We start from the raw sequence: 16042 nt of genomic DNA on the forward strand, positions 1-16042 counted from the left end.
ACCCTATCAAAATGTGTTATAATATTATTAAAAGTTAGCAGAAGCCAAGAATAAAACCGGCGAAAACTAACACAAAAAGAGAAATTTTACGTTGAAATTTGTCTTACCATTGATCATAAGCAGTAAAATAATATTCTTGCTACGAAAGACGAAATAACTTATACATTGCCATAAGACTTTGTTGAACGATTAATTTGATCACGTGGAAGCCATCTATCGATAAATATACTAGATTTTATCTATTATCTCTTCGGGAAAAACCATCCCTTCACTTAGACATATAAACAAAAAATATACACGAACAACCTCAAAAAATAACGGATTACAAATGACCTCTCCTGTGTAGATTGCGATGAGGAAGAAAAATGATGTTTTTTAAATGCCTGGCACCGAAAAGTCGCCAGAATTAGATATTTAGAACTTAATAGAAATACTTGAAAGTGAATATTTTCGATAAGTTGGTTTTCTGATAAATGGCAGCACAATGGTCATGCTTCCAAATGGGTGTAAACACTGCTGATCAAGCAGCCTTGCACTTACATTTCAAATGCTTAAAAAGCAGGATTAAATTTTAAAATCAACAGGATTAGAATTAAGTGAAAATCGACTACCTAGAGTTATTTACACTAATCAATTTAATAAAATACCATAAACTACACAGTCAAACTACTATACAAAAAGTTTGGGTTATTTGTTAGCCCACCTGTGAATTTAACTCATGATACCTTATAAGGACTTCTTTGTTTTTGACTGTTTTAAAAACGTTATTGCATGCACTGTTTGTAATAATATAAAAACTATACTTAAAAAAAAAAAAACATTTGTATACATATAATCATAAAAAAAATTATTTATAGATATCGTTAACATTCAACGTTATACGTTAGTTAGTATGTTAGTACGAATATTAACTTCCTATACAAAATAGAGGGTGTACCAAAATGAACTAATATTTAATTAGCTATAACAACACATTTTTTTATACCATGTATATATGTAATATACAAGGTATACTAAGTTTAGTCCCAAGTTTGTAACACTCAAAAATATTAATGCTACCAACAAAATTTTGGTATAGGTGTTCATAAAATCACCTAATAAGCTCAGGACGTAAAAATTGAGGTCAAGTTCGTAAATGAGCAACATTCAATTGGATCTTGTAAACCGTTAGAGACAACTTTTGTTTGAAACATTTTTTCGTAAACACCACTGTTTACACGTGAGGGTGCAAATTAGACGCATATTTTATAGTTTGTGTTATATGGGAATTTCAGTTGTACGGCTTCGCCATAATTATGATTCTTTCACTTTAAAGAACTTTTACCTTTTGACGAAAACGCTTTCATTTTGCTCAGGGAAAATGATTTTAATAAAAGAGTCACTAAATAAACCCCTAGTATCAATTTTGTCTGTAATTGTATGTAAAAATTTGTAGATCAGTTAGAAAAAAATGAATAACTATCAACCATTAAGTTTTAGGAAAAAAAAGTGTCAGTTTCGAACACGCTATAACCTAACACGTAAGTATTAAAAAACGTAAGACTGTAGGTACATTCAAACACAAACTAAATTACTAATAATCAAACGAATGGCAGCTAAAAATAAATTGACACCATTTTTGAAATATTTTCCATTAGGAAGAACTAGTTTATATCGATAATTAAAGAATAATAAAACGTTATTTTGTGTATACAAATTATATGAGTTTATAAATTAGCCAAATCAAACAACGCATTTAATCACGTTGAAAATATTGAATCGATTGTAATTTTGAAATTTTTTTATGATAATGTAATTTTAAAAATTTATATCACAAATGGTAAAGACAATCTTATTTTTAAATTAACTTATTTAAAGAAATTATTAATATTAAGGTAATACAAGTGAAATTTGCAAAATTTAAAAAACCTCCTGACTCCCCCTCCCCTCTCAGATTTTCTTGAAACGTAGGTAAGAACACTCTCTCAAACTTTCAAATTAACTTTCAAACAAAAAAAGCGCATTCAAATCGGTCCACTCGTTTAAGTGCTACGGTACCTCAGGCAGACACACATAGCGGTTAAACATATAACACCCTTCTTTTAGCGTGAGGGGTTAAAAAGTAGGATCTTACTTTTGACAACTTCATTAACCTATTTCTAGTAGGCAGGATCTAAGATATAATAATACTCTTACCTGTTTAGACGTTGATTTTGAAGACGTTACAATACTACGCCGTTCAACCGTCGTTGATTGCTGTTGTTTACCCATCATGGATTCCATACCAGTCATTAAAACTTGTGCTCCTAAAAATTTATTTAATAATGCTCGAGCTTCAGCATCATCGGCACATTCACCAGGTTCACTATCTATAATTACAAGAAAAAAATTAGAATTTAATCAAATCGAACCAAAAATATTATCTGGAGATTTACCATTAGTAGAATTTTTCATACGACTTATTACATCCTGTACACCAGTAACTCTTGTTTGTGAATTTAGGAAAGTTTTACTATCAGTCCGTCGAGTAGTTTTTGATTCGTTAGCTGATTCCATTGACTCTAAGCTGATTGTTTTACTAAATTCATTCATACCTAGAATAAAAATTAAAAAATTTAATTACGTGGTTTTTACTTTTACTCTTAAGTTCCAGAATGAAATTGGGTTTTAAAAAAAATTCAAATTATACTTATAGTGTGCTTATACGAAGTTTTACGAAGGATTTGTTTTACGAAGATGTAAAACAAATCCTAATATTAGTTACTATTTTAACCGTTAAGATAATACGAGTGCCAAGGCAAGTTTAGACTTGTGGTCTAAACTGTCGACTGTCTTCATGAATGTAGACGAAAAATTGAGAATTGATTTAAACTTAGTCCAACTACATATAAAAAAAATTATCCTGGCCTTTTATCCAAAATTGCCCTGGCACCCGTACATCCTTAATTTGTTAATTGAGAAGTTGAGACATTTTTGAGCATTTTACCTGGCGTTGAAGCTCGACTATCAAAATCACTGCCCGCAATTTGTTCTTTAAAACTTGATGTTCTTAATATTAGACCAGCTTTCGGATATGAAGATTTTCGTTCGGTTTGTACTGATTCGACTGCAAAAATTATAAAATTAGTTTATAATCTACAACATTTTGTTTCAAAATAAAATAAAATTACCTGCATTTTCAATGAACTTTTTAGACATTTCCTTTACAGATCCACGTCTCGTTATCCGTGATGTCACTGTTTTACTAATTACATCGTTTGTTATGTCATTATTTTCAGTCTCCTGGAAAAAATAAAATTTTTAATAGATTATTTACATAATGAGAACAATTAAGAAACGGAATACCTTATTAATAATGAAATAAGTTTCACTGTTAGATTCAGACGGTAGATATCCTTTTAAAATAATAATTACAGACATTATTATTTAAAATATTACCTTATTTCCGGTGGTGATTGCTTTTAATGGAGTAGTTCGCGTGTTACTAACAGCAGCCGGTGAATTTCTGCCAAACTTTTGCGTTGTTGTTATTGCAGCTAGACCATGTAAACGTTGTTTATTCCTTGAGGTGTCTATACCTAGTTCATTTGGATCTGATGAATATTGTGTTACGGTGACCTCGCCTACAGGCTCAGATCCATTTTCAGAATAATATGAACTTGATACCACTGTTCCACGTACTGTATCAAGTAAAAATAATTAATAAAATAATATATATTATTTGTTTTTATGTAACGCATTTATTGTACAATATGTATCAGTGGCTTCTGTTAGAATAACTACGTGATAAAATAAGTCAGTTGCAGTATTGATAATTTTATTTATTTCCATTTTTGGGCTGATTATTTTTGGTCAGTCTTAGATAATTCGGGATGTACTAGCGCCAGGGCAATTTTGGATAAAAGACTTGATTTTTTTTATATGAAGTTGAACTAAGTCTAAATCAATTCTGAAAATTTTAGGTGGGGGGGGGGTTGCGGTATGACCGATTATTTAGATAAATATATGACTGAATAAGTAGGAAATAATTTCAACCACAAGTTTAACCTTGCCTTGGCGCTCGTACTACCTTAAGTGAAACTATATCATCGTTTGTTCGAACAACTTAAAATTTTACACATAATCTATGTTACTACAAGTGAAATTTACAAAACTAAAAAATCTCCGACAAATGCGATTATTTCCTTGTAGCTCTTTCTAAACTGAATCAATTTTCTTGAAATATAGAAGAACACTTTCCATTAAATTACCTTCCAAAAATAAAAAATAAAAATAGGTTCCTCCGTATAGGAGCTACGATTTCACAGACAATTGAAAATTGAAAATTGAGCCGTTTTAGAGTTAGCGATGATTTTATTCTAATGAAAGACATTTGGTAATTAATTTAACTCATGTTTCTATTCTCTTAATTAAAAAATTATCTTTTTAACGATATCAAATTCATATGAATTAACCGTATGTTATTTTGCTTTAAAGGGCTACAAACACTTGAGTTTGTTCGGAATACCGGTATTTTAATTTTATTTAGAAGATTTTTAACGTACCTTGTGTTTTTTCATTAAATGAGGATTGATGTCTTAGTGCTTTGAGACCAAAAAGTGGTCGACCAATTTCATCAGTGGGACCTACACCATAACTAGATGTAATACATTCCGTAGGTTCAATGTCTTTTGTTGATGGACTAGATTCATATTCTTTAGGAACATCTTTTTTTGATTTTAATTCGCTTAATGTGGTCACACGCCTTTGATTTGTTTGTGTTGTTGTTTGAGTATTATTTCTATCTACTTTTCGTAATATTTTCTGTGTTACCCATTCAGGTTGTTCGTCTGTTTGTGGTTTTTGTTTTGGTACAATTTTCTTGAAATCCGTTCGACTATTTGTGGATTTTAATGACCAGGCTGCAGTTGGTTGTGAATAATCTATTACTTTTGAAGGTCGATTTTGTTGGCTTGGACTTGGTGATCGTTGTTTTGGACTAGGGCTACGTGCTTTCTTTATAATATTAGTAGTTGTACTGGTTGTGGTTCTCGAAGTCCACGCTGCCGTTGGTTGCGAATAGTCTGTTACTTTTGGTGTACGATATTGTGGACTTGGTGATCTTTGTTTTGGACTAGGACTGCGCATTTTTTTGTTGAAATTGGTAGTTGTATTATCTATAGACGTTCGTGTTGTGGATCCTTGTAATACATCTTCATCCGTAACTTTATTCACTTTTTTCTCCGAGGTGAGTGTTTGACGCATGTATGACTTTTCATTGTATTCCGTTGATTCCTGTCGAGGAGTGTTTTCTACTTTGGATGTTAATATTTTCCGTTCAGGTGATTTCCTAATAGGTGAAACTGTAGTTCGTTTTGTGGTTGTGGAACTGCTTATTTTACCTTCTTGAATTAACTTTTTGACTACTCTAATTTGTGCTCGAATTCTACGACGTTGTTCATAACCACTTACTTTTTCTAACATCTGTTCTAACAAACCCAAGTCTTCAATATCTTCAATACAAGGTTGATGATTTGGATCTTTGGGATCTGTTGACATACTACGCCTTCGTTGCTCTGTCGTCATGATTGTTCGTCCTGAATCCGTTCGTTTTAATACGACGCCGAATTTAGTTTGTTTTGTAGTACTAACTTCTTCTAATTGAGAGATTTCTTTCTTAGTAATAACCGGTTCCTCGATTGATTTTCTCGGTGTTGTATCTTTTAAAGGACTAATAGAACGTTGCCTGGGCTTAGTTTCCTGAATAGGTGTATGCTTTTTCTTGGTAAGTTCTATATCTTCTTTAACCGTACCGTTCACTTGTGGTTTTTGTGGGCTACTAGGACGTTTTGTTTCAAATTTAGGCGTAACTGGTCGTTTATAATCATTTACTTCATTTTTACTACTAATTAGTTTTTTATACTTTTCAACAGGTGATTCCGGTTTTTCATCCAGACTTGTTGGAACAGTAGAACTAGGTTTATTCAAAATTAACTTCGTACTCTTGAGCGATGTATCCTCTTGGATATTTTTAGTAGTTTTTGATAAAGATTCTTTACGCTGAGAAGTAATTTCGGTTTTTGGCAAAGATTCCTTACGTTGCACAGTAATTTCTGTTTTTGGTAAAGATTCTTTTCGCATTGAAACTACTTCATCTTTTTTATCGTCAACTTGTTTTTTATATACCCCAATGTCCGTAAGTTTTGTAGATTCATCTTTTGTAGACACTTTTTTCGTTTCCCAAGTTTTTACATTTCGTTTATTCACATTTTCTTGTTGTGTGTTATTTATGTTTTCAAAGATTGCCTTTGCTTTACGGACAGCCTCACTACTTCGTGGTGCTTTGGGAGTTTCGTATATTTTTTTGGGACTTTCATTTTCATTTGGTAATTGCTTAGTAAGAGTTGTTGTTTTCGTAGTAACTTCGGATTCAGTAACCAGAGGTGGACGACGAATAGGTGATTGTCGTTTTGGTTCTTGCCGCATCGTAGTGGGTTCTTTTTCTTGTGGTTTATATTTGGGTTCAGTTTCTTTTTGAGTTGAGCTAGTTGTTTTAGTTGTAGTAGTAGTAGTAGTTAATTGTTCAGCAGTAGTTAAAAATTTATTAACTTTATCTGAAACGCTTAGTAAACATTCATCTTCTCGTAATTCTTCATTTACGTCTATTATATCTGGACGTTCCACTTTTGGAGCTGGTTTCGAATCAGAAGATCGTTTATTACTAGCAACTTGTTCAACAGTTGTAGTAAAACGATTGACTTTATCTGTAACACTCAAAAGACATTCATCAGTTTCGTCCACAATGTAATTTTCTTCATTATCTTCGTAATTACGACATCTTGGTGATTTTGGTCTTTCAGTTGAGGTTATAGTAGTAGTTGTCAATTGTTCAGCTGTTGTTAAGAATTTATTAACTTTATCAGAAACGCTTAATAAACATTCATCTGATATAAGTGTTTCGTCGTCAATTATTAATTCTGGTCGAGTTACTTTTGGAGCTGGCGTTGATGTATCTTTCTTTGAAGTTTTCGTCAATTTTTCTGCAGTATGTAAAAATTTAGAAACTTTATCAGATACACTTAATAAACTTTCATCAGTTTCTTGTACTTTATCAACATCCGTGATTCGAATTGATTTTGGTATATAATTTTCTGGATATTCATCTGTAACATCTGTTATTTTACTTTGATTGAAATCAACATCCTCGCCTTCAGTTAATGGGATATCTGTTACTTTGAATTTCTTTGTATTTTGATCATCTGGTTCGCAAACATTATCTGGATATCTTGGTTTACCAGTATCTGTATCGTTTGGAACTGGACATGGCCAAACATGTTCAGATGAAGGTTCTCTGGATGATTTTGATTGTTGAATGTCTATAACAATTTGCTCAGTATTTGTATCTGTCAAAGTGATAGTTTTTGTTGCAATTTTAATGTCTGGCTTCTTTTTATTTAAGGGTGTTTTACGTACAGGAATCTTATTACTTGGAGTCGATGGTCGTTTGGACGTTGTATTTTCTTCTGGTTTTATTTTAATTGTAACGGGAGATTTTTGTGAACCGTTTCTATTAATTTTCAAATCACTTGTGTATGTTTTGGTTTCGGAGATAACAGTTTTGTGATTTTGAACCGTAGTAGTGTCGTTGGTAAATTCTTCTGCATCTAAAATGGATACATTTGTTATTAAAGATCCATCTTCGTTTAATTCGATATCGGAATATTCTTCATTTTCAGATTCAGTTTCTGTCGTAGCTTTGTTTGGTTGTTTCTTCTTGGGTTTATTGTCGATATTACTCATCGTTTTTTTCAATACTGGAGAAACAGATGTAGTTTTTGTTATTTTTGTCGACGTAACAGTTCGAACAGTACCTTTAGTTTTGGGTTGCGATTTAGTAGGAGTTTTACCCGTTAAACTTTCATCAGTATGTCTTCTTGGTAAAGGTTTACTTGGTGTAGTTTTAGTTGTTTTTGGACTCACACTTGTCGCTTTTGGAGTGGGCGATGAAATAGATGGTCGTTTAGTATCACTTGGAGATTTTGAAAACTTAGTAGGTGAGCTTTTTCCACTAGCTAATTGTTCGGGTGTTTTAATTGATGAACGGCTTGGAGTTTTTGATACAGGTTTTCTATCAGGACTTGGTTGAGCTGATCTTGCAGGAATTTCTTTATTTGAACTTTGTTTTGTCAAAGGTTTCGTAGCTGGTGTTTTCTTTTCTGTTGTTTGAGGAGATTTTACGGGAATTTTTTTAGTTGATTTTCTATCAGGGCTAGATTCAGGTGATTGTTTACTTTGAATTCGTTCATTACGAATTAAATTATAAGTTGTTGTTTTTCGATCAGGACTCGTAGCATTTGTAGGTGTTTTGCGATTAGTTTTACGATCTGGACTTGAATCAGGTGTTTTTTTCGTAGGTATTTTAGATGGTGTTGATGGACGTTTTATCTCTTTATCAATTTTACTAGTGACTGTTTCGGTTGTTACTGTTGCTGTGATAAAATCAGTTTCATTGAAATCTGTTGTTTGTTTTGTTGTGAGAACTGTTTCAATTCCATTTTCTGGGAAATATTCTGATTCGATATTTTTTATATACTTATAAGATTCGCTTTCACTTATATCGCCACCTTCATTATCACTGTCTGTGTCACTTTCATCTGTAATATCTTCAGACTTATAAATTTTCTTAGCAGCCTCTTTTGAATTTTGTTCAATAATCATTTGCTCATTTAATATAAACTCTGTAACAGATGTTTTTGGTTTTTTCAAACTTGATTTTCTTTGGGGCGATTGTCTATCTGGACTACTGTCAGGTGTTTGACGTGCATTTGGAGTTTCTTTTGTTGGCGATTTCCTCACTGTATCTTGAATCTTTGTTTTTTTTAGACTGGATTTTCTATTAACCACTGTAGTTTCGTCACATGAGGAATATTCTGAAGTTTTTCGATCTGGACTGGCATCATAAGGACGCGTTGGGTATTGTTTGTTTGTAGGAGCAGCTTCATTAGTATCCTTCGGTTTTTTGAGACTGGATTTTCTTGTAATGTTTGTAGTTGTGACGTTTATTTCTTGATTGGTCGATGTTTTTCTATCTGGGCTACTTTCAGGTGAACGTTTTTGAGCAGGAAATTCTTGTAAGTTTGTCTTTTTATACGGTTCGTTGGGTTGTTTATTAGCTATAGGAGAAATTTTGTCGTCTGGAATGTTTCTTGATGTTTTTCTTTCGGGACTGCTCGTAGGTGATCGTCGTTGTGCAGGAAATTCTTGTACTGTTGGTCCTTTATCTGGACTTGGAGATTTTTTTGAAACATCAAATGTTTTAGAAGGTGATTTTCGTTCAGGACTACTCGTCGGAGATCGTCGCTGTGCTGGAAATTCTTGTATTGACCCCTTAGAAGATTTATCCGGAGATTCTCTACTTGGACTTTTTTTAGAAACGTTAGGCGTTTTGGATGGTGATTTTCGTTCAGGACTGCTTGTAGGGGATCGACGTTGTGCAGGAAATTCTTGTACGGTGGGTCCTTTTGTAGTTTTATCTGGGACTTCTTTGCTTGGGGATTTTTTAGAAATGTCTGGTGTTTTAGAAGGTGATTTTCGTTCAGGGCTACTTGTAGGTGATCGACGCTGTGCTGGGAATTCTTGAACTTCTGGCCCTTTTTTGCTTTTATCTGGAACTTCTTTACTTGGGGATTTTTTAGATGGTGATTTTCGTTCAGGGCTGGTCTTTGGAGATTGGCGTTGAACTTCCTTTTCACTAGTTGTCTTTTCAATATTCTGTTTTTCATTTGTAATAAAATCCGTTGTGTTTTCTACTTTCGTTTTAATTGTCTTGCTTGTCTCAACAATTTCTGTACTATCCTTTTTAGTACTCACTAAACCAAGCAATTCAGCGCATTTATCTGCATACGTATCTTTTCGACGTAGTGGGCGATCTTTTTTTGGTGACACCGGACCACTTGATTTTGGCTCTGGTTCTTTTGGAGAAACCAAAAATTCACACGGAGCTGATTCATCAGGATTTGGTGAAATTAGGGCATCCTTACCCGGGATGGGTTTTGGTTCAGGAGAATAAGCGGTAGTTTGATTTCTAATTTCCATATTTCGTTCATTTAGTATTAATTCGTTTATGTAGTTCGTCTCTTCTAAGTTTAAGGTTGAAGGACGTTCTTCAGGTTGTATAGTAATTGTTATGGTTTCATTTGAATCCAAATCGGTTATAATTTGAGTATTTGGTAACACATAATTAATATCAGTTGTAATTATTGTTGTTTCCTGATATGGCTCTGGTTCAGGTTTATCTTCTGATGGTCTTTTTGTGTTCTTCAAAATGCCCCCAGATGTCCTGCGTTTCGTATCAACTGTAGTAGTTACAGTTTCTTGTGTGGCTTCAGTATTTCTGGATGATTCTATTGTTTTGATTCCGATATCATCTTCATCAGCATCTGGTTGCGGGCGATAGTTTTTAGGTTCTGAATTTTTGTCGTTTCTGGAAGGACTTGATTTTCTAGGTCGTGTAAATGTGTCCGTGTTTGGGCTAGACTCTTTAGGTTGTTCTTTTGTAGGGCTTGATTTTCCTCTTCGAGTAAATGTATCCGTATTTGTGCTAGGCTCTTTTGAAAAATCTTTGGATGGGCTTGTCTTTCTTGGACGAGTAAATGTGTCTGTATTTGGACTTGATTCTCGAGTTTCTTTAGATGGGCTTGTTTTTCGTGGTCGAGTAAATGTATCAGTGTTTGGGCTTGATTCTCTGGAGGATGGGGTTTTAGATGGAAAGTCTTTGGTTGGACTCGAACGAGATTTTGATGGAGATTTTGCGGGACTGGTTTTATCTCGAGAATACTTTAATGGGGATTCTGATCTTGGCGATTTTCTGGTTCGGTCAGGTGATTCTCGATCTGTAATTTGTTTACGTTTTTTAATTGTATCAGTACAATAATCAGTGGTGTAAATACTTTCTCTTGGTGAATCTTCCTTCCGTTCAGGACTTGGCGATGTTTTTGACGTTTTAGTGTATCTCTTAGTTTCACTAGTGACAGTTTTTTGTTCATTTATGCGACTTGGATACATAGATCGCTCGGGACTTTCTCGATATCTATCTGGTTTACGATCAGGACTTTGTCGAGACGATGGAGAACTTTCTTTTGATGATGGCTTTCGTGTTGGACTTGAACGCGAATCTTTTTGAGGACTTGTTGTGCGCCGTGTTGTTGTTATATCAGTCTGACTTCGAGTAAATGTATCACTCGAACCGTATCTATCTTGACGCGATGGAGATTTTGTACTTCGATTTGGTGAAGTACGATCAGGAGTTGTGCGCAAAGATCTTGCGAATGCATCGTGTTGTGGACTAACCTCCACCGAAATTTTTTTATTTGTAAATTCTTGTTGATAGGTTGTTTTGTAATGCTCTTTAGAAACTTTGGTTTCGTCACCAGGCGGGCTCGATTCCGGTTCTCGTTTTGACGAAGTATACTTATCCGGTGATTTCCTATGATCCACTGTTCTTTCAACATTTATAAATTCTGTGTTTTGATCATTAGAGCTAGTATTATCGATGTGGTGACTTTGAACTGATGTTTTAATTTGAACATTATCTGTAGTTGAAGTTTCATCTGATTTGCGAAGATTATTTCTCGTAGACCGATCATCAACTTCGTCTTCATATTGAGTTCGTGTAATTCGAACTGTGGATTTAATATTATTATCAATCAAATCGTTTTCATTTTGTTGATACTTTCGAGAAGTTTTCTCATCAATTTCCTTGTTACTTCTTAATGAAGTGGTATCACGGCTATCATATTTCTTTGAAGTTCTTTCCTCCGTTTGTCGTCGATTTTCTGATGTTTTGTTCGATTGAGCACAAGATATATCTGAAGATGCTTTTGAACCGACTGTTTCATATTTAGTTTTTGTAACGGAACTTCCATCGGGCATGGTACGTGTTTCAGTTACAATTTTAGTTGTTCCGTCTACAATATTAGTTTTAGCATATTCTGGTAAGTTTGGATCATTAGATTTATAAATTTTAACAACACGCTGAACAACTGTACCATCTTTTTCAACTGTTTTATCGGTGGTTGTATCATGCTGAAATTGTGATGTATTTGTATCAATAATTTTACGATTTGTTTCAGATGTGTCTTGTTTATATTGGCGATAATTTGAGGAATCATTTCTGTTAGTATAACTTTCATCTTGATAACGATTATTTTTTCGATATAAATGATCGGTTTCACTATTGTCAATGACTTGTCGATTTGTTGAGTAATTGGTACGACTTTCTTCTCTAGTAGATTTTCGTTCATCATAATCATCTCCAAAATTTGACTCCCTGTCATATGTTATCTGTGGTTCATCGGATTTCGTTGAAAAGTGTTTGACAACATGCGAACTTGATGAGGTTGTTTTACTAGAACTTGTTCGATAATTATTATCATCTCCACTAACAAAATGTTCCTGGGCTACGCTTTTTGAACTGCCACCAACAGTTCGTGAAAAATTATTTTCATCGCCATCGTTTTTTTCGAATTTACTTTCCTCTTTTAATGCAGCAAATTTATTTGTGCCTCCATCAATTTCACGTGTTCCTGCTGTTGTTGCAATTAGAGATTCTAAATGTGATTTACCATCTTCACTTGTTTCTTTTGATGTGAGAATTTTCCAATCATGATCACCTTGACGGACAATGTCTAAAAATTAAGAAAGAGTTAACATTTTACTGTTATCATAATCCTAATTAACAGAACGATTTTCTAGAAAGCTTCCAGGTAATTTTTTCGAAAACGGATTGGAATATAAAAAAGCGGTATAATTCGGTTCCCTTTCGATCTAAGACAAATATGTGTAAAAAAAGTTGTATTTTTTTTATATTATCGATTAGGAATTTTGACTGTAGAAAAATGTTTTAGTGTAATCATTTATCTTTGATTTTCGACGTATCTGATAATTACTCTTTTCGCCCACCAGTTGAAAAGTATTCGCTACAAGTTTTTTTGGGTCTATTAATTAAGTTGTGTGCGTTTTCCTGTTTAATATTATCATGTGAAAAAGAGCAAATTGTGCATAAATAATTCAATATAAACCAAATATCTTAATTAACTCTGAAGTATACAGGGTGGACCATTTTAATCTGCTATAGCCAATAGCAAGTTTTGTAATTAACCAATCAAAAAATAACTATAACAATAGTGCAGAGGTTGATGGGGGACTTCATGTTATCTGACATCTAATTGGATATTTTTTATTATTCTGAATATTCCTAATAAAATATTGGAATTCATGATTGAACGTAAATATTACAAGGAAGCATATTATAAAATTTGCGGCGAAATTGATCCTTTAAGGACTTTAACCCATTCTTGGTGGTATTAGACAAACATATATCAGTGAAAGTAATAAATTATGCATTGTCGCAGGGTAGCTATTTATATATTGCATTTATTGATAAAGATTAAATATATAAGTACAAGTTATTCAAACAGTTAATTCAATCGATTGTTACATTATGTCTTCCTAATTACCTTGTGTTCGATATGATATATCCCGTGTGGGTGATTCTGAATCACGAATTTCTTTGCTTTTTAATGAGAGGAAACTTTGATCGGTTAATGAATCAGCATGTGTCAGACCAGATTCGCCTCCTCGAGTATATTGTGTTGTCTTAGTATAACTTTGAGTCGTGTTCGATTTCCCAATGCCATCCGTAGGAGTTCCTTCTCGTAATCCCGGTGAACTGTTTGAACGTTGCACATCGCGTAATACTTCACCGGATGTATAAAAATCTTTTAATCTTTGTTCACGAATTTTATACATATGAGCTCGAATTTCTTTTTTACGCGAAAAATCTTCTGCTTGTTGCCACTGAAACAAAATATCGTTGTAGCTTATTTTTGTTTGTTTTGAATGTAATCTATTTTTTTATATATACCATGCGTCGTAGGAGATCTTCATCTGTTATTTGGGTGATATCACCCGTAACTTCGGTAGCCATTTTTGTTTTTGGAGTCCACTTTACTGTAAATGAAAAAAATTGTATTTTAATTCAATGGTTTTATAAATTGTGCAATATCTAATTAAATATTCAAAACGTGGTCGCATGAAAAACATTGATAAATAAGTTAGTGATGAAAAATGTAAATATAAAGCCCACACAATCAATAAATTTTCCTTGATGACATTTTTTTCTATGAATGCCATTTATTATGCCATTAATCCGGTTTGAGTAATGGAAAGTTCTAAAGTTAATCAGACTTTCAAAAACAGATGGATAAAGCCGGCCGGAACTAAGATTAAGGTTTTTTTGCAAACAACTGACATATGAATGGACTCGTTCACGGTTTTTTTGGAAAGGTGAATTTTTGAAAAAGATCAAATACACGAAATTGTCATTTTCACTTTTCATTGAATGATGTATGCGGTGAATTGGATCAAGCAAATTATTTAGCTTAAATTTTTTTTTAAAGAAAAAAACGTTTTCGAATTCAGCGCAAATTAAAAACTCTTATTGTTATTATTGCTTTTACTGTTGAAATTCTGTGCTCCATCCACAGACTAATGAAATATAGATCGCTAAATGGTAATATAATATTTCAAAATATAGAGTATATATTCACATATAACTTGGGTAATATAATGATATAAACCTGGGCTGGAAAACCTTTATATATCAACGTGTCATTTTTTTTAAAGAAATGCTAAATGAGGTTTAGACGTGCCGTCAAATAATTTTGACTTCGTGATTATTGGAATCCGCAGCTAAACGTGCATATTTAGTGATGTTAGTGTTTTCGTCAAGACATAGTGTTTTAAGATTCTTTCTTTTACTGTGTTTCTTTATAGAGTATCTTTGATTCGCTGAATTATCGTAACTTATCGTTATTATCTAAACCATCAAAAAAGTTACGGCGCGCATACTAACCATACTAATTGTCATACGAACGCCGCGGCAAGTTACTCGGATGCAAATGTCCTTTCTGGGCATAGTAAAACTTTTCAGGAGGGAGAGTTTTACTATGCCCAGAAAGGACATTTGCGTCCGAGTAACTTGCCGCGGCGTTCGTATGACAATTTTTAATTATAGACGTCGACTGTTTATTAAATTTGCTGTTCTACATTTATATTTAGTATAAGTCTATGATTGTGTGTGACAATTAGGGGTTCATAAAATTATTTTTCATCGAAGGCGTAACTTTTTAATTTAAATCATTGGTATTATAGCACATAGACTGAGCATCGCCTATCTTTTTATGCAGCAAGAGGGTGCCAACATCTGAGGCAGTGGCGCAGCGAGCTTAACTCACGTCCGAGGCACAATATCCTTGAAACCCACATGGAGTGAGAAAAGCTATGCAATCCATTTTGGATAGGTACAATAGTACATATAATACACTTAACGAGAATTTTGCGTATTATTTGATTTAAAAAATCATTATCCGTAAAATGGTAGCAAAAATTTGAACAGATAGAGAGTAGTAAATTATTACTATTATTTTATCTATGATTATTATCGAATATTCCATTATAAGTTTTTGTACTTTTCGTAACTTTTAGGCAATTGAAATATCAATACCAAAAATATTACAGAATTAAAAACATGTCAACCTCTTAGTTTTTTTTAAATGTTAAAACAACTTGTTGTTTGATTGATAATTTATTGCATAATAATATATAAATTACAACAATGATCAAAAGAGTTAATCTCTTTTTATTCATTCAAGTCATTTTCAGTTAGTAAAAATATATGTTGATGAAATTGAAGTTTACTTGAAATAAAAAAAATAACACCGTATTTGGTTATATACCATTTACGGTCAATTAGGTTGTTAGGTTTACACCGTACCACATACAGAATATAACCATTAGCGCACCTACATCTCTTAAAAGACGTCTGTGCATATGTGTGTGTGTTTGTGCACAATATTGTTCACCTTGATCAAATAAATATGTTGTCTTTCGAATTTAAAATAATTATATTATTGTGATTACATAAGCCATGAGCTCAAAATACTCTTGATATTTAAAAAATGTTTTTTGTTACTTCGTATAGTATGATTTGCAATTTTTAATTATCTCCATGGACAACCTTTAA

The 16042-nt window shown here is 33.0% G+C and overlaps 1 protein-coding gene across 4 annotated transcripts in view; it reads right to left on the reverse strand.

The window, feature by feature from the left end:
• The window catches only part of LOC123297784 (serine/arginine repetitive matrix protein 2), a 37196-nt gene extending 23219 nt beyond the window's left edge, over window positions 1–13977 (reverse strand). For 3 of the 4 annotated variants that reach the window (XM_044879566.1, XM_044879564.1, XM_044879567.1), the window contains exons 1-8: window positions 13883–13977; window positions 13476–13815; window positions 4524–12644; window positions 3418–3659; window positions 3150–3261; window positions 2966–3085; window positions 2415–2573; window positions 2176–2348 (exon numbers count right to left, since the gene is read on the reverse strand). In XM_044879566.1, the coding sequence (XP_044735501.1) occupies window positions 2176–2348; window positions 2415–2573; window positions 2966–3085; window positions 3150–3261; window positions 3418–3659; window positions 4524–12644; window positions 13476–13815; window positions 13883–13945 (9330 nt within the window). In that variant the 5' untranslated portion in view covers window positions 13946–13977. The remainder of the gene's footprint in view (window positions 1–2175; window positions 2349–2414; window positions 2574–2965; window positions 3086–3149; window positions 3262–3417; window positions 3660–4523; window positions 12645–13475; window positions 13816–13882) is intronic. The other variant, XM_044879565.1, reaches the window with a different exon arrangement.
• Window positions 13978–16042: the final 2065 nt, after the last annotated feature.

The sequence above is a fragment of the Chrysoperla carnea genome, chromosome 4, assembly GCF_905475395.1.
Source record: "Chrysoperla carnea chromosome 4, inChrCarn1.1, whole genome shotgun sequence".
Classification (NCBI taxonomy): Eukaryota; Metazoa; Arthropoda; class Insecta; order Neuroptera; family Chrysopidae; genus Chrysoperla; species Chrysoperla carnea.